The sequence below is a fragment of the Equus asinus genome, chromosome 16, assembly GCF_041296235.1.
Source record: "Equus asinus isolate D_3611 breed Donkey chromosome 16, EquAss-T2T_v2, whole genome shotgun sequence".
Lineage (NCBI taxonomy): Eukaryota > Metazoa > Chordata > Mammalia > Perissodactyla > Equidae > Equus > Equus asinus.
In genome coordinates, this window is record NC_091805.1 from 50,882,310 (window position 1) to 50,899,883 (window position 17,574).

General features: G+C 45.0%; 1 protein-coding gene across 1 annotated transcript in view; it reads right to left on the bottom strand.

Annotated features, from left to right (window-relative positions):
- Window positions 1–387: 387 nt before the first annotated feature.
- Window positions 388–17,574, bottom strand: part of NOTCH2 (notch receptor 2) — a 153,422-nt gene continuing 136,235 nt past the window's right edge. Inside the window, exons 24-34 of the mRNA XM_014831045.3 lie at window positions 15,382–15,494; window positions 13,939–14,444; window positions 12,205–12,552; window positions 11,188–11,330; window positions 10,775–10,985; window positions 10,237–10,333; window positions 8,620–8,788; window positions 7,668–7,969; window positions 6,757–6,904; window positions 5,973–6,070; window positions 388–5,045 (exon numbers count right to left, since the gene is read on the bottom strand). Coding sequence (XP_014686531.1) covers window positions 3,657–5,045; window positions 5,973–6,070; window positions 6,757–6,904; window positions 7,668–7,969; window positions 8,620–8,788; window positions 10,237–10,333; window positions 10,775–10,985; window positions 11,188–11,330; window positions 12,205–12,552; window positions 13,939–14,444; window positions 15,382–15,494 — 3,524 coding nt within the window. The 3' untranslated portion in view covers window positions 388–3,656. The remainder of the gene's footprint in view (window positions 5,046–5,972; window positions 6,071–6,756; window positions 6,905–7,667; window positions 7,970–8,619; window positions 8,789–10,236; window positions 10,334–10,774; window positions 10,986–11,187; window positions 11,331–12,204; window positions 12,553–13,938; window positions 14,445–15,381; window positions 15,495–17,574) is intronic.

A 17,574-nucleotide genomic window follows, 5' to 3' on the forward strand; every position in this document is an offset into this window, starting at 1 on the left:
AGGAATAATATTGCAAATTAATGGTTTAAGTAACAGCACCATCAATATTTTTAATTACATCCCAATCCTCAGTTCTGGCTTTAGCAAACACTCTCCATTTCCAGTGGAAGGCACTTTGTCCTGAGCAATTGTCCACCTGTCACCAGCCAGTGCACAGAGAAGTGACTCAGTCCTGCAATGCTTCCTATCTGACAAAAGCTTTTTCCTCAAAAGCATTTATTAATGACCCAACTGGAGAAAGAAAAAAAGAAGCCTAGTGCTAGGCTTTGTGGGATTCAGAGTGAAAAGAAAATGCTTTCTCTCTCAGCAAATCACGACCCCATGAGCTAGATCATTGTGAGACCGGGGATACAGGAACGGAAAATAAAAACTGCAGTGCCACTGAACTTGACATGTAACCTTTTTTATTTTGTGATAAAAATGCTTTCATATAAATTTCATCTTAACTACTTTTAGAATGAAACTTTGAAAGTAAAAACAAAGTGTGCGTTTTCCTTACTATGTATAGTTAGGAATACGCAGTCATTTTATTGGTTACTGGGTTTTTCATACAAACAGATATAATATCACTTTTAAGGTAAATGTACACAAGGAAGGAACCATAGTACCAGACAGTTACGAGTGGGAGCCTAAGGGCACATCAACGTGTCCTCTCAGTCATCATACATTCAACGTACTGGTTAAGGCCAAAATCCCCAAACCATCTGCCAACGAAACATTACAGATTTGGTTCTTTTCTATGCAAGAATTGTGAACTAGCAAATTTAATAAAGGATGGACTTGAGCATCCTAGCTGATTGCTTACATTAAAATCTTTAACTCTCAGTCTCCCTTTCCCTCAAACCTCTCCCTCGCTCACCATCATGTAAGTCAGAAAACGATGCTTAACACAAAACAGAAAAAACAAACAATTAAACAAAACATCTATCCCCCAGACAGACAGGAGTCAAAGGAAAAACTTATAAAAATAAAAATAAACCAAAAATGGGGGGGGGGGGATGACCTATAGACAGCATAAAAGATGCGTTCCATAAAAACCTAGTCTCCAATTCTGAACCCAAATGAGAAAGTGATTCTCCGTCTTACCTTCTCTTTTATTAGATTCTATACACTCAAGGGCTCTTAAAATGTAGGAGATTGATAAATGCTCGAAAGGCAGTGTCTTCCTTCTCATCACTGAAGCCTGTCTGTAATGGCAGCTTTCACATTCCCTTCCCCAAAACCCAAGGATCCCAAGAAGGAGAAGCAAGCAAATTAGGCCTACATTGAGCTCAGGGAGGGGAGAGGCTATAAAAGATCCAAGCTGCTAGATCAGAGGCTGATACTTTCAGGACGTGGGGCTGGAACAGGATGACAGAGAGGGTCAGATGTGGTGGGGTCCACAGTGGTCCATGCAGATAGGTTCTCCCCATCTGTGAATTGACAAATGGGTCCAAGGATAGAGAATCACCATTTAGAATGATAAAATGTCATACACCATGAAAGGGGCTGCTGGAGCTGCCATATGAGAGAATAAAACACAGAATGAACAATCTGCTTATGTCAGGGCAGAACTAATTATTTTTGTTGGTTAAATGAACTTGGGCAAGACTGAAAAAACCATTTGTAGACTGCCATGCTAACAGACACACAGGGTTTCCATATAGGGCCATAGACAGATAAATCAGGTAAGTGAGAAGCACTGAGAAACACTCCCAACCAATGGGAATGAAGACTATCATTCAAACCAAAACAGAGTAGGGAATTTAACTATTAATATCTACAAAAGGGCCCGGCAGAACTAATTTTCCAGGTTTCATGACATCATAGCACAGGGAGAAGTGACAGTGTGACTACAGGACCAATTATCAGCAGACTCAGGGAGAAGAGGAAGAAAGCTATTCTCCTCCTATTTCTAGTGATGACTGGAATGCTTCTGCCCTTGACAGAGGGTCAAGGCAGTTACCAAGATCACAGATACAGAGAGGAGACTCAGGTGAGATGCAATCACAATCTGAACCTGAGGATGAGAAAGACGGTGAGTCTGAAATTGTCCATTATCATCTAGAAGGTGACGCTAGGAAAGGGAAGTGTCCTGATAAGTGTCTTTGTTAGTTGCCTAAACAGCAGTGTCATGACTGCTTCAAAGGAAAAGAAAAGGTAGCAAAAAATAGCAAAGGCTGCCTCATAGTTCCTCCCTTTCCAACCTTCTTATAGGGCTGGCTTGGACCCTAGAGAACGAGGTCAACTTTCTATTTCCTGCACTTGATCATAGAAAATCCATGTGTGCGGTGAGAACCTACTGGGTGTACCAGTAACTCAGACCATACAATGTGGAGGGAAGACTGGTGAACAGGCCTTTGATCAGAAAGAGAATCAAGAAGTAGAGACAGTGATCACCTGACGAAGGGAGGGCGACTGTCATGGGGTCCCTTGAGCTGAGGAAGGTTCAGTTCTAAATGGCAAGGGAATATCGTCTCAGACATTTTCTTCTGTGGAGATAGATGGAAGGAAAAGCTCAACAGCTAGGACTAGCTTCACCTGCTGGATGAGTGAGTGAAGCAGGCCGAGGGTTCTAAGCTCTGGGAACAAATGTGCTTCATGCTGGCAGTCAATGGAATGCTTGGCAGGAAGGGAAGGGGGGGACCTGTCAGTGGGTAACCACTTCTTGCATGAGTTAGCTTATCTCTTGGTCATTCCAACATTCCAAACCTTTGTCTGTCTGTTTGTTTTTGTAAGGAGGTCACAGTACCTATGGTGCCAAGGAAAAGATGTCACCCTGACTAGGCCCACAAATGGAAAACAACCAATTTTTATCCTTCTTTCTAGTAAGGTTTATATGAAGCCCCACATGCAGGCAAGAGAATTAAGGTGCAGCCTCTTGAAGGGGTCTCCTGTTCCCAAAATGGGTTCGAAGAAATATATTTTGCTCCCTTCTTCTTCTGGGAGTCCTATTATGTAGGAGAGTATAATAGGTCCATTTTCTAAAGAAACATACCTGAAAGGTTTATGCTGAGAACCATAACCAAAGTAAACCCTGTGAGACTCCTAGGGGCACTGGGAAAGTAGGAGGGGAAAAAGGAGGCTGAAGTTGCTTTCCAGAGCAGGAATGAGTAAAAGCACAAAGGTCTTGCCCTAGAACATGCTGGTGTGGCTACAACCATAGAAAGGTGCAAAAATTAAAGCACCAAATGAAGTCAAAAGAATTTCCAAGGATGAGAAGATGAGATAGCTCAACTCAGGCAGAATTCCAGGGCACAGTTCCCAGTAGGACTCTACTGTAGAATCTTCTCATGGATATGGCAGAAGCCCCCAGGGCTTAAAATGCAGTCTAAGCTGCAAGACTGTCTGGGCTACAACAAGCATCCATCCTAGTCTCCAAATAGAAGAGAGTAAACATGGTCCCAAGTCTTGTATTCATCTTGCATTTCCATGAACTTGGCTTGATGGGCAAGAGACTAGGAGCCATGTCTCTCCCCTACAAAACTCTGCATATAGCCAGTGAAGCTGATAAAATTGCTTCCCTTGCATTATCTAAAAGGTAAGAGCATCTCCTCTCTTCTGCCTCCAGAGGCTGGTTCCAGAGATTTCTTCATTTCTCTCCCGGATGACCTTCATTTGTTCCTCAGCAGCATTTACAATAGGCAGTTCTGTCCCTAAACTGGAGGCAGACTTTTTCATGCGTAAACCTGCATGTTGCTGCGTGGTGGCTCAGACATATGTGTCCCAGGTCCCCGCTGACCTGCTCCAGCACCCCCAGGAGTAGGGCTGGTGGTCACATCTGACCAGTCAGAAGCAGAGTGGGGTGATGAACTTGACCACTGGTCAGGAGATTCTGGGGATGGTGTCAGGTAGGGATGTTCACCCTGGAGGTGACCACTGTGACTGGGTGTTCGCTCAGCAGCATTCGAGGAAGCATAACTATGCTGTGAAGGGGGTGTGGGATACTTGCCCACAGAGGCTGGAAAAGGATGATAGGCTGGCAGAATGGTTTGAGCAACCTGCCCATCCTGCTGGGGCATCATGGCAGTGGGGAATGCCACACTGGGCAAACGAGCCATTTCTGGAATCTGGTACATGGTGGGCAGGGGGCCTGCAACAGCAGGAGGGCAATTGGACTGAGGCTGGGGAGCCCCAGCTGGCTGGGTAATACTGCCTTTGGGGATTAGCTGGAAAGTCACAATGGGGGGCAAGGGCTCCCGAGGGGTAGTTATATGCTTCCCTTCAGGTGGCCTGCTCTGGGGAGCTATGCCAGGGTGGGTGCCCTCAGCTGGAGCCAGGACCATACCAAACATCTCATTGTACTGGGTCTCATTCATCTCCATGCGGTTCATCCAATCTGCTGGCACAGTGACTGGATGTAGCCTACCCAAGCTCCCTGCACTGCCATTGCCTGGGGGAACAATGTGGTGGTGGGACAGCAGCTGGCTCACTGAGGGCAGCACAGTGCTGGCCCCATGAGACAAAGGCTGCATCTCATGAAGGTTAGAGAAAGAGAGTGCATGCTGCGCATGAACTGGGGCAGGGGGTGCAGCAGCGGCCAACATAGGGTTGGGTGAAGCCTGTAAGATTCCAGGAGATGTAATCATTGGAGAGGATGTGGTGTCAGAAACATATGTGTGAGGAGATTCTAGGGAATCAACAGGGGATAAAGTCACTGAGCTCTCAGAGAGCTGGCCCTTATCACTCAGAGACTTCTTCCTCCTACTACCCTTGGCATCCTTGGTCTCCTTGGCAAGGTTAGGGAGGCTAGTGGGCATGGCACTCTTGGCATTGGGCCGTCTAGGCTTCTTGCCCATTGGGGTGTGCTTCAGACTGAGGAAAGATCTGTTGGGCCCACAGATGACAGGTGAAAGAGCAGAAGTCAGCACAGTGCCTGGAGGGCTTGGTGTCACATTGTACTCGTCCAGGAGGCGGACAATGTCATGGTGCATGCGGTCCCGAGCCACATCCCGAGGAAGACGATCCATATGGTCTGTGATGTCCCGATTGGCAAAATGGTCTAAGAGAATCTTGGCTGCTTCATAGCTCCCCTCCCGGGCAGCAAGAAACAGAGGTGTCTCTTCCTGCAGAAAAGGCCCAGATAGAGCACATTTTAATAACGTTCTTGAGAATACAGCAGTTTCTCAATCTTTTTGTTATTATCATTCCCTTAGACATTTTTTTCCTAACTCCCTCCCACATGAAATTTTAATACCACAGATAAATTGTATATCTACCCATGTACTGAATGGATATCTGCATTTTATATACAAAAGAGTAAGATGATTTCGCACCTCCTCAACAATCAATTTTCCCTCATTGAGGATGTTATCACCTTAATGGGGAATGTATGAAATTAAACATGCCACTGGGCCAGAGAGTCACTTAAAAGAGCACTGAGCTCACCGAAATAGGGTTTTAAGAGGAAAAAGAGTTAGAAATAAGACAGGTAGGAGGGGAAGAACCTAGAGCATGTACAGAAATGGCAAAAATAAGGGAAAATAAAAAGAAGAAGAGATAAAACGTGTTCAAGAAAGAACTAAAATAAGGGAACAGAGGAAATAAATGAGACAAGATAAGATGAGTGAGAGAGGGGAAGCCTGACATAAAACTCAGGAAGAAAAGTAAAGAGGAAAACATCATGGTGTCCAACAGGAGAGAAAAGAGCAGTGGGAAAAAATGAAAACACACAGGAGAAAAGGAAGTGAGTGTGGACAGAACTGAGAGCAGGAGAAGAGAAATGTCAGAGAAAAGAGAGGCGGAGAAGGCCACGCCAGTTATTTACAGCACAGCCCGGTTCAGACTGAGTGCTGAGCAGACAGAGGGCTCCATCCTGACACTGCTCTGGAGAAGCCCAACACCCTTCCTCAAGCTCTCTGGACCAACTTCCTTTCCAACCTGCCTTCATCTTTGTCTATACATATCACAGGAGGAGCTACAGGACAAAAGGGAAGGCCTTCTAATCTGAGGCGCTGCCATGCCTGCCCTCCAGCTCAGAGCCCAGACTGTACCTTGTTGTCCTGCATGTCTCGGTTGGCCCCATTTTTCAACAGCAAAAGGGTCGCCTCCACATTATTGACAGCAGCTGCCCAGTGAAGAGCAGATTTTCCTGCAAGGAAGAACATTTTTATAAGCAGACAAGAGTTTAGAAGGACGTGAGCTACTCCTAGTAGAAGGAAACATCATGACTTATACAAGAAAACCTTAAACTTCCCAGAGAGCAACAGAAAGCCAGTTCTCTGTGAAGGCCCATAGGAAAAACCTAAGTGTTATCTTCTTGTTCCTCTGTTCTAGAAATACTTCTACAGGCTGGCTGGCCTTCAGAAAACCTCTGTGTAAAGGACCACTTGTCTACGGTACCCACATCCTCCACATGGCACAATCGACCATTGGAGGATCTACCAATCACACACTGAAGACAACAACCTATTTATTTATTACATGTCAGACTGTGTATTCAGGATCTCTGACAACCCCCCGAGTGAAGTCAGCTCTCATAAGTCCTCGTATCAAGAGTGGTATCGCTGGGAATCTACACAGGAAATCTATGCGATCTACCTTTCACAGACCTGCTTTGAGGACCAAGAACCCTCACTAAAGATCCCTTCCCATCTTCATCTATGGACTTCCCACTGGTCCAGTTCTCTGAACTCAATATGTCGAAAAGGAAGAATTAATGAATTAATCTTCAGTGGATTCAGATCTGAGACAGTTCTTTAAGGATCATGTAAAAATTTTCCTCCTTAGAGGCATGCTTTTCAGGGGAGAATTTGAATCCCTGCCTTTTGTCCCTACCATGGTCATCCACTGCATTCACATCTGCTTGGCAGTTGATCAGTTCTGCCACCATTCCCTCCACAGCCAGGCGGGCAGCCAGGATCAGGGGTGTGGTACCATCATTCATCCTGGCATCTAGATCAGTTACTCGGTTGCGGATCAGAATCTAGAAGAGGAGAACGTACAGAAAACAGAGTCACCTGGATTAAGGAAAATCATGAAGCTAAGAAAAGAAACAAAAGCATCAGAGCTGAAGCTACACTGTAAGTGCCTGGAAGGGACGGAATGTCTCGTTATCTTTGTGCCCAAAATTCTACCATGGTCAATCAATAAATATTTGTTGAATGAAAGTACAAATAAATGGATGCTCAAGAGACAATGGCTCATGTAAAGTGATGTATTTCTACTTTCTAAAGAAAGAAGGAGGTGTGGGAAAATACCATAATTTCAATTATGGCGTTAGTTTAAGCTGATTCAGAATACTTTCAATTTCCTCGTAAGGGTAAAATAAAAGGGCCTCAAGGAGTACACTGTGAACTCACGTCAAGAAAACCACCAAGGAGCAGCTGGAAGCCCATATGGTCAGATAAATTTACAGAGAGAAGCTGGCACTAGTCAAAGGCTTTATAACAGGTAAGACTCCTATCTGATCCATTCATTTGGGAGGCATTTTGCACATCGAAAAGAACAGTGATTAAGAATCAGAAGACTTGTGTTATCTGCTGTTGGTTCTATCACTATCTGGCTGTACAGAGTTAAGTCAGTTTGCCTGCCTCGCTTTTCCTGCTTTTCCGTCTAGCAAGCATGACTCTACTAACTGCCTTATTCTCTCAAAGAATTATTGAACAAATATAACGGGATATTAAGTGTCTTAACAAAGATAAAACATTATAGATCCATAAGGAACCAAGTCTTCTCATGTTCTTTACCTGGAAGACACCTTGTGCATCAGCTGCCACTGCAGCATGGAGAGGGCAGCGGCCCATGTTGTCCTGGGCATTGGCATCTGCACCTGCATCCAGCAGACGCTTGGCAGCATCAGCTCTTGAGTAGCGGGCTGCAAGGTGCAGGGCCATCTCACCAGTCCGGTCTGTCTGGGCCTGGAGGCTGGCACCCTGGTAGACCAAGTCTGTGATAATGTTGGCAGAGGAGTCCTCTGCATCTTCATCTTCATCACTCATATCTGAGCTGCCTCCTCGGAGAGAAGCCAGCATCAGTGGAGTGCACCCATCTACAGGAAAGGAAAATTCCAAAAAGTATTCAAGGAGGAGAAGGACGTTAATGTTCAATTAACTCTATTGTTGGAAAAGTTCAATTTGAGTAAAGTTCTTCTTATGGGGAAAAAAATCCCTGTGGTTCCTAATTGGCAATTCATTTTACATTTGGGACCTACTTTTCCTCTGATATTGTTCCTTCTGTAAAGAGTAAAGGGAAAGTAAGAGTCATTTTAAGCTGGGGGATCTTTTCTAAGTAAACAAGCTTTTCTCTTCAAGTTTCTAAGTGCTATGTTATTTTGAATTGGACAACAATTTGAAATATCCAATATTAACAGAACTATATGCACTCAGGTGCCAACTAAACTAATTCTCTAGCCTTCTGATTGGGGATATTATCTTTCTATCCTAGTAAAATCTATCCCATATAATCAGCCTGTTCTCAAGCATGCTGTATGTGAAGCAATGTGAAATCCTCCCCTTTCCTCTCAGGTAAATTAATAATTTCTGCATGCCTCTATTCTTTAAGCATTCGTTTCTTCATGCTGATTTAGAATCTGTGACATTGGCAGAGGGCATATCATTAAGTGGGGTCAACACAAGGACAACACTGCAGAACCAAGGGCAGGCATGCCCTAGTGAAAAGGGGAAGCTTGCAGGTGCTGACCTGGGCCACGGACATTCACGTCCAGCACATCCACCTCCTGCTCTGCCTGCGGGGGAGTGAGAGCCAACGATGGTGTCCTACGGATATCTGCAGCTTCAAGGTGCTGCTGTGTCCATGGACGTCGATCAATGGGGTCATCTTCTTCTGAGAGTAAAGCCTCATCTTCAGCCTGAGAGGGGAAAACAACTCTCCTATCAATCTGGCCCACCACCAGGAACTGCAGACAAGGACCTAGTCCAGAGCCTCCCACCACTTCTAATCTCCCCCAAGCTTTCTCTCTCCTCCTAGTCTACCCCTCCAGATTATTAACTGCATCTGCTTCCCACTGCCCTCGTGATATGGTTCCTATTTACCTCACCTGCATCATCTGTCCAACTCTCCCAACCGCCCATCTCAAACTCTAGGCTGCAGCCCTAACATGTCACCTATATTACCTACCTAATATGCTACCTATAGAACCCCGAAGCACCATTTTCTTGCTTCTGGGCTTTTGCCTCTGTTGTTCCTCTGCCTGCCATGGTCTCTCCCAATTCTTTGTTTGATTAACTCTTACCTACTTTTCAAATACAAATTAGACTTTAATTCCTCTTTTTGGTCCTAAAAAGCACACTCTGCCTACCTCTATTTAACTGACTATGTATGAAGTGCTACCAAGGCACTACATGGAAGTCTCTACCTCTAGACCGCAAGGTTCGTGAGAATATGGAACAAGACTCGTTCGAGGTTGCCCAGCACATAGCAAGCACTCAGGAAATATTTGTTGAACGATAATTATTATTATAATTTAAAAAGCAACTAGCCTTCATTGAACATTTAGTATGTGACAGAAAATAGGTAAGGCGCTTTACATGTATCATTGTGTTTAATCCTCACAACTCACAGGGGAAAGAATTATTATTGTCCCTATTTTACAGATACGGATAATTAAGTAAAAAGAGATTAAGTAATTTGGTAGCTACCAAGTAGCAGTGTTTTAGAATCCAGTTCTGATTATAACTAAAGCAATGTCCTAACCATCATGCTGTACTACATGCCTGCATTCTTCAAGCATTCATTTCTGTAGCTAATCTAGAATATCTATGGGATACATGCATATCCCAGCCATGTAGAGCTATGGATAGAAGGATGGTCTCCTTTTTCACATCAGCTTCAGCCCAATCTACTTCTGACTTCCATATGGCTTTAGTTTCCTGGGCTCAAGATGCAGAGCCTCCAAACTCAATGGTCACTGGCTTTCTTTCCCTGTTTAATTCCACCTTCCCTTCCAGAAGGAAAAGTGTCCAGAAACGATAAGGGAGAGAGCTAGCCATGAAGAAATGCTATTTACACACATCAGTCCTTATTCGACTACCATCAGCATGACACTTGAGGAAGGAAGCATGTTTGTTTCATTATTTTTAAAGAGTTCTTATTGAAAAACATACACAGGTAACCTAAGGCCATCAACGACCTAAAGAGTCCTGCCTTTCATGACACCCTGGGATGGTCATTGCCTAAGCAACATACAAAGACTATCACCCTTTTCTCCCTTCCGGGACACTCTAGATACCAAAGGACACAAATTGAAATGTGATCAGCTAATGGCCGACAGTGGTGGTTCTACCATGGCCAGCTTACCTTGGCTTTCTTTGGCTGTGGCCCTTCATCATCGACCCAATGTTCACTTGTTCCGGAACCAATTAGGTTAGCCTCTGAGACTTGCACTGAGAGATTCCTGATATGACAGAATTATGAAGGGGAAAAATAAAAGCAGAGATTATGTTACAAACTAATAGAATGGTTTTCAACTTCTTCCACCATGACACACTCTCGTGGCTATACTCAGACTTTCAGGCGCCTTGGCCTACAAAGGATGGGCAGTATCTTACATCCCATCGCCTGAGAAAATATCCTTTCCTTTCCCAATGATCAAGAGCTCACAACAAAAGTGTGCCTCAACACAGAAGCTGAGCATTACTGCAATAATATATACAGAATAGAAGCATCCAGACTATTATTTCATAGTCACTCAGTAGACATTCAGAATCATGGTCAAGTGTGATAATGTGGTGTGGCCAGAGCTCAGAATTTAGAAACATGATTCAACAAGACCTGCTTTTCAATTTATCCCTGCTCATTACCACTGTGACAGTAGCTTGTTGGCAAACCCTCTTACTTCAGCCCCACGGCATCCTGTCCCACTGGCTCACGACGCTTGTGATTGCTGGAGTCTCGGCGAAGGGTGAAACCTTCAGGCAGCCAGAGGGAGCCATGCTTACGCTTTCGTTTTGCCATGATAACCCCCAGCAGGATAATAAACAGGATGATGACAACAGCAACAGCAAGTAGATAGAGAAGCTGAGTGCGTTTTGGAGTCAAGGATTCACCTGAAAGGGCGGAGAGACAGGGAAAGCGCTGAACAAAATATCGACCTTTCAATATTCGCATCAAATTCATTTAGAGGGTAGCTTTGACCTCACCAGCCCTGAAAAATAGAGAACTGCACACTGAAAAGTGTGATGTTTTCTCTTTGCTCCCAAGTGATGCCTTTCACCCCCATACTTTCCCCTTAAGACCAGTGCCACTCACTGACGACAGACACAAGAGGGTACGACAGGGTCCCCTGGATGGCATGAGAAGCCAGAAGAGCTGCTGCTGCATCTGTGTTCTTGAAGCACTGGTCTGAATCTTGAACACACTGCCGGTTGTCAATTTCCAGAAATACCTTAGAGCTGTGAAATGCCAAGGGAAAGAGGAAAAAGGGAAATGCTAAGTAAAACAGAAGGTGCCAGTCAAGCAAGATGAGTCAGAAAGGGTTATGTGATCCTTCCTTCCTCACCTTCAGCATCACGCTTTCCATCTCTGTGATGCTGCCTCCAGAAAGATCTCAGAAATTAAGATATTGTCCCTTCAGATCCTAAACAATACTTCCCACTCAGGCGATGTCTCACCTGCTTTGGTCTGGGTGAGTCTAAGCCTTCTGACTCAGGCACACAGGACAAGGTGAGAAAACTGGGTAGCGCTGGACTTCGGTGCTCTCCTGGTTGGGTGGTCTTCTTTCACCCCTTCCTAGGTACTCAGCAGCACATAGTGCTACTCTAAAAATATACCCCCCCATACTTTTGGTTCTTATTCTCCTTTGTTTCTGCATCCCTATCTCAGCTAGCTATAGAGTTGAAAGGTGCGGGATATACCAACAAATAGTGGGGTATGAATGACAAAACAATTGGAAATTATTACCCTCATCAAAGAGAATTATATTACTAATGAAGGGCCTTGAAAAGAGGGCAATGATTAGTACAAAGGAGGAGTCACTACTAAAGGGATTTGAGGCAACACTGGCAAAACGACAGAGATTCTAGCATTTGAGGAGGGCTTCCAGACATCCTGCCTCCTGCTTGCTCCAGCCCACCCTTCAGGATCCCAAGATCAAGGCAAACCTTGAGCCTTAAGCATAAGTACTGTGATAATCAGTTTGTTTGACCTGATACACTGCTCTGTTTGTTTGGGATTCGCATTTTTATAGGTTCAGTTATGACTTCTGTGTATCAAAGTGCTCAGCTTTATAAAATTAAGCTTGAAGAAATTCAGAAACCAAAAACCTACCCAGCCACCTCCTGTTCTTCATCACTAGGAAGGGACCTGCGTGTCATCCTCGGCTTCTTCACAACAGCTGACTTCTCACCATAATAGGGATAGACCATGAGGCCCCCCTGGGAGTCCCGCTTAATGCGCAGGTTGGTGTGGAGCAGAGTGCCCAGTGCCCGCAAGAAGCTGCGGGCATCCTGACGTAGTTGTTCAGGTGGCATCAGCACGACAATTACCAGGGTACCCTCTGCCAGGTTCTCTGGCCGGTCAGCAGCACAGTCTAGTCCATCCCAGCCACACTCCTCGCTGTTGCATCCCTGGTCACAATGGTTGTCTTTGAAGTGGTCTGCACAGTATTTGTCATATCTAGGCAGGTGGAGGCAAAGGAGGGAGAGAACAAGGAAGGGAGTTCAGACTTGACTGGAGCTCTATTTGGTTTTCCACTTGGAATTACTGTGGATTTTCCTACCTGTCCTCTGTGGCCCAGATCAAGTCCCAAATGCCCCGGGAAGCCTTCCCCGAATCGCCTATCCCTGACATCATAAGTACGTATAGTCTATGCCACTTAACATCAGTGAATGCTCCATGAATGAGAAACAGCACTGAGCTCACTATGCTACACAGGCTTATGGGGCCCCAGGCAGCTCGTAATCTTGTTAAGTCAGATTTGTAAACAAAGCTGTGTATTTGAAACAAAAATCAACCTGGTTCATACTTCCTCTGTTTTTGTATCTACTGCTCCTGTGAGGTAACAAGAGGCTTTCAGAAGTATAAGCTGCCTCTAGAAGATTCTTCCAGAAACTGGACACATAGCCTTGAACCATCAAGAGTTGCTATACAGAGGGCCATGTCACTATGGCCCATTTCTTTCCCAATCAAAACTGAATACCAACTATGGAAGGTAGGCAGTGAGGGGTATGTCTCATACAGGATACCAGATCTAACTTGTACAGCCTCTTTCAAATACTGAGAATAGGAAATTGAGTCCCAAAACCTGAATGATGCACAAACCATTTCATCTACACTCTCCTCTCCTCCCCCACCCCTTGATAGTGACATGATTTGGTTCAACTTGCCACACTAGCTCAGTGAAGAGATGAGGAGTCAGGAATAGCTCATGTGCTTTGGCAAGACCTTTAACATCCCAGGTCTCAGTTCCCTCACCTGTGAAAGACTATTAACAATACCTATGCCTCACAAGGTTGTTGAGAATTAATCAGGGTTAAATTCAATGGGATGGCTAAAAGGAAAGATTCTATGTAAACCATAAAACACCCTATAACTGCAACAATGAAGATCAGCAGGGTTAAGTGGCCTAATCTAGTGTACGCTCCTTGATAAATCCAGATGGGGAACCCAGTCCTAGGGAAAGGATGGGGTGAACAGAGAGAGTACAGACCTTTCCATCCATCCTGCAGGCAGGTTATGTGAGAGGCTGCCTGAGAGTGGGTAACACCACTTCCAAAGTTATTTCCCCTGGGAGGTCACGAGAGCAGCAGGTGAGAAGGCAGAGATAGGCAGAGAGGGGGTGGTTGTGCAATGAGCATTCCTGGACCTCTGTCAGCAAGGGAGAGCACGGGGTAGCGTGTGATGGGACAAGGCTGACACCAGGAAGAAGAGGACCTTCAGGGCACCAGTCTGAAAAGCAGAGGCAGCTTGGGTTGAAGCACTGGAGTGGTTAGGAGTAAGAACAAGAAACTGAGGTATGTTAGTGACAGTCTCCCTCAGCTTCTGGGGACCGTGGACCCTTACTTGCATGTCTTGCTGTTCCCCTGGCATTCAAAATTGTCAAATAGGCACTCAGCCGTGTTGCACAGCTCATCACATTGGTTGTTGATATAATCCCAGCAGGGAAGTGGGGAGGAGCAGTTGGCCCAGGGGTTCTCCATAGTGAGGGAACAGTCACCCCCATCCCATTGGCAGGCGTGGCTGTTGCAGGCCTCATCGCAGACGCCATCACGAGCTTTGTCAGCACAATACTGGCTCAGACAGGTGTCAGGCGGGGTGCTAGTGGGGGCTGTGTAGAGTTCACAGCGGCTGCCCCAGAATGGTGGAGAGCACTGGCACGAGTAGTAAGGAGGCTGGCGCTGAGGGTAGCAGCTGCCCCCATGCTGGCAGGGGTTACTGGCACAGCTGGACTCGCAGTCCTGGGGGTTGGGGCAGAAGCAGCGGGGTCCTGAGGCCGTGTGCACACACTGCTCCCCTCTCCTACACTTCACTTGTCCACAGCTGCTCTGGCATCTTGCCCCGGAGAATCCCTGTGGAAATCAGTGAACAAATGAGGATGGTGGACCGACTCTTGAGGGCATGACCCGTTTTCCCTCCTAATCCCTTCCCTGTCACACCCCTGGGGAGAGAAAGACTGGATGCTTGGCTAAGATCCTCCATGTAGCCTCCTGGACCAAGTTCTAGGAAGAGACTTCTTCAAGTCAACCTATAGGTGAGGGCTGAAGATTCCACGGGATGAATGTAGAATTCTCTCCCTTTAGGAGCTCACTTCTAGAAACTAAGTCCACAAGTCATGGTGGGATGAGTCAGGTGACATTGTATCTATAAGCACCTTCTCTAACTGTCATATAATGGCTTTACAGGGGGGAAAATATCATTTCAGGAGGTTTGGGTATCTAAAAAAACTTTCCTGTGTCATTTCATTCTTATACTTCCTGATCAGCCCAGGCCAAGGTCACTGGACATGTTTCCTTTTGGTATCTCCCCACATATAGTGATCTCTGCTCTAGGGAGGTTTTAGCCTCTGGCAGTGGCAAAAGAGTTTGCCAGCAAGTGGCTAAAACTAGGCTTCCTTCTAGTTTAAGAAACATCTTGCTCCCAAATAGTTGCTGCTAAGGAATGTAAGCAACTCTACCCAAGTCTGGGCAGCAAGACCACCCTCCAGCATAGGACTCAGAAGTCAGACAGTAGTCCTGTTTTCAAGGGAACATTCCACAACTTGTTGTGGTTTTTCCTTGGTGCTTCTGAAGACTGACAGTCACAGATTAGGGAGCTCACTGTTTCTGGGAGTATCTTAACAGCTTTACATGGAAAATCTAAGCACTTTCTTCTGAAAGAGATAAAATTAAGAAATCTCCCCACCCAGAAAGTTCCCCATGGAGCTTGAAAAAACCAGGTTTAATTTCAGCTTTGTCACAGACTGTGTGAAAGAGAGCATGCTCCTTAACCATTCAACACAGCACTTACCGGGGGACAACGACAAATGAAACCATCAGGCATGTTGCTGGCCACAGCACAAGTGCCTCCATTAAGGCAAGGCATCTGGGGACACACATCGATGAAAGTTTCACAGTGACGACCTCAAAGCAGAAGATGAAAAGGAGTTTCAAAAGGCAGAAGTAGGAACTACAAGCTACCGAACAGAACACTGCTGGGTTGTGAACTAGCCAGAGGATTAGATATGGAGCAAGAGGTGTGAGGGTTCAGTTCTCAGCCTAAGGGAGCATAAGATGAAGGAAACACAGACCGGATCTCCACATGGTTGACCCATCACTGGCTCAGGCCAGTTCCTCATCTGTCTCACCTATGCAATAAGGACACATGGCATACATCCCCAAACAGGATGGATGCGAAAAACGACTCTAATCTCACCAAAAATGATGCCTCAGGTTTTTTTAAGGCACTTTACCTTTCACAAGTCAAAGAACATTTAGCAAAACTTTCACTCTACTTTGTTAACATCATCTACTTCACAGGAGAGGCTACTCCAGGCCAAGACATCTAAATGATGATTTCCAGCTTATAGAAAATTTTCATCTGTAACATCTCTTTTCAATCATTTTCTAGCCTTTCTGTAACCTGACTGGTACTGCTTTAAAATACAGTTTAATTTTCCCAGAGTTAATTTTCTCTAGAAACAGTTCTAAAATAGAAGGCATATAGAGGCCACTGCTCCAACACAAAGTAAATTAAGCAACTGAAATCATGGGGGAGACATGGAGGCACAGCTGGGCCCTCTTGGCACATAGCAAGAGATGGGCCTCATCTGGCTTATAGTCAATTAGAAGGAAAGAGGCAGCTTGAAAAAGGAAATTAAAATAGTAATAATTTTGGCCAACCAGAATTAATAGGCAAGAGTTACAGATGTTTGTCTCTTCCAAGCACAGCAGCAGCCCCTAACCAAGAGCAGGTATCACATGGACACACGGTCAGAGACCAACGGTCCCTCGATCTTCATCTCAGCATCAGCATCCCACAATAATTACAATCAGGGAGCTCAAGGGATTTTTTTTCATTCACAAACGTGGGAAATGCACAAACACTACTTCCTGGCTGTGGGACCCTACTTCAAGGTGGTCTCCATTCCTTCCTTCATGTGTGCCCTCTTTCTTGGTAAGTACTTGTCAGTGTTTCCAGATAAAGGAAGCCTCTGAGGCAGTGAAAGGACCAGAAGCCAGCTTTGCCTCTCTGGCTTCCCAAGCACATCATGGCTAATATGAGACTGTAGACAGATTGTTCAAACTCTTTCTGTCCAGCACTGCCTCAATAGGTATGATATTCATAATGGATTGTTTCTCTTTTGATATTCCATCCAGGCATCTTCCATATTGCAAAAGCCCTTCCAATCTTTATAAAATTCCAAAGTTCTTAAAGGTAACATAGCTTTAAAATTGGAAGGAAGGAAGTTTGCAGATGGGCTCAGAATGTAGCAGAGTCCAACTTGCCAAATTATTCGTAGACTACTGCAACCTATTATATGACTCCCAAGGAATACTACTACAGTATAAGATTTGGAATGACCCCAGAAATGCAAGACAGATTTCTAATCTGAGCATCTGATGATACTACCACATTTAGATACAAACAACTATTTTAGTCCCAAAAGGTCACCGAGCTGCCCTTCTCCAGAAGTAACTAGTGAGCGCCCGTGGTAAAGCTCCTACTCTGAAGCAGGAGTTGGTCATCGTTATGATCTGTGATGAAAAAAAAGAAGCCTGAGAAAGTCCAGACCCTCATCAACTGATTTTTGATTTAACACACCCAAATTTGGACCTACTCCCCTTAAGCACCCTAGAAGATCCTAAGTCTCTCTGGGTCCCAGAGTTGGAAAGAAGGTCACAGTGGCAGCAACTACCCAGAAACTCAAGTCACTAGATGCCAAAGAAGGCAGAGTTAGATGTAAGCTTCTTGAAAACAAGATGCTATTTTGCTCAGATAAAAAGAGTTCTGTGGATGGATGGTGGTGATGGTAGCACAACAATGTGAACGTGCATAATACCACTGAATAGTATATTTTAAAATGGCCAAGATGGCAAACTTTATGTTGTGTGCATTTTGCCACAATTAAAAAATGTTATTTTGCTCAACTACCCTCAGCATTCTATTTCTTTTTTTATATTTCTGCTCCAGTATGATACAATCAATGTATAACAAAAGAAA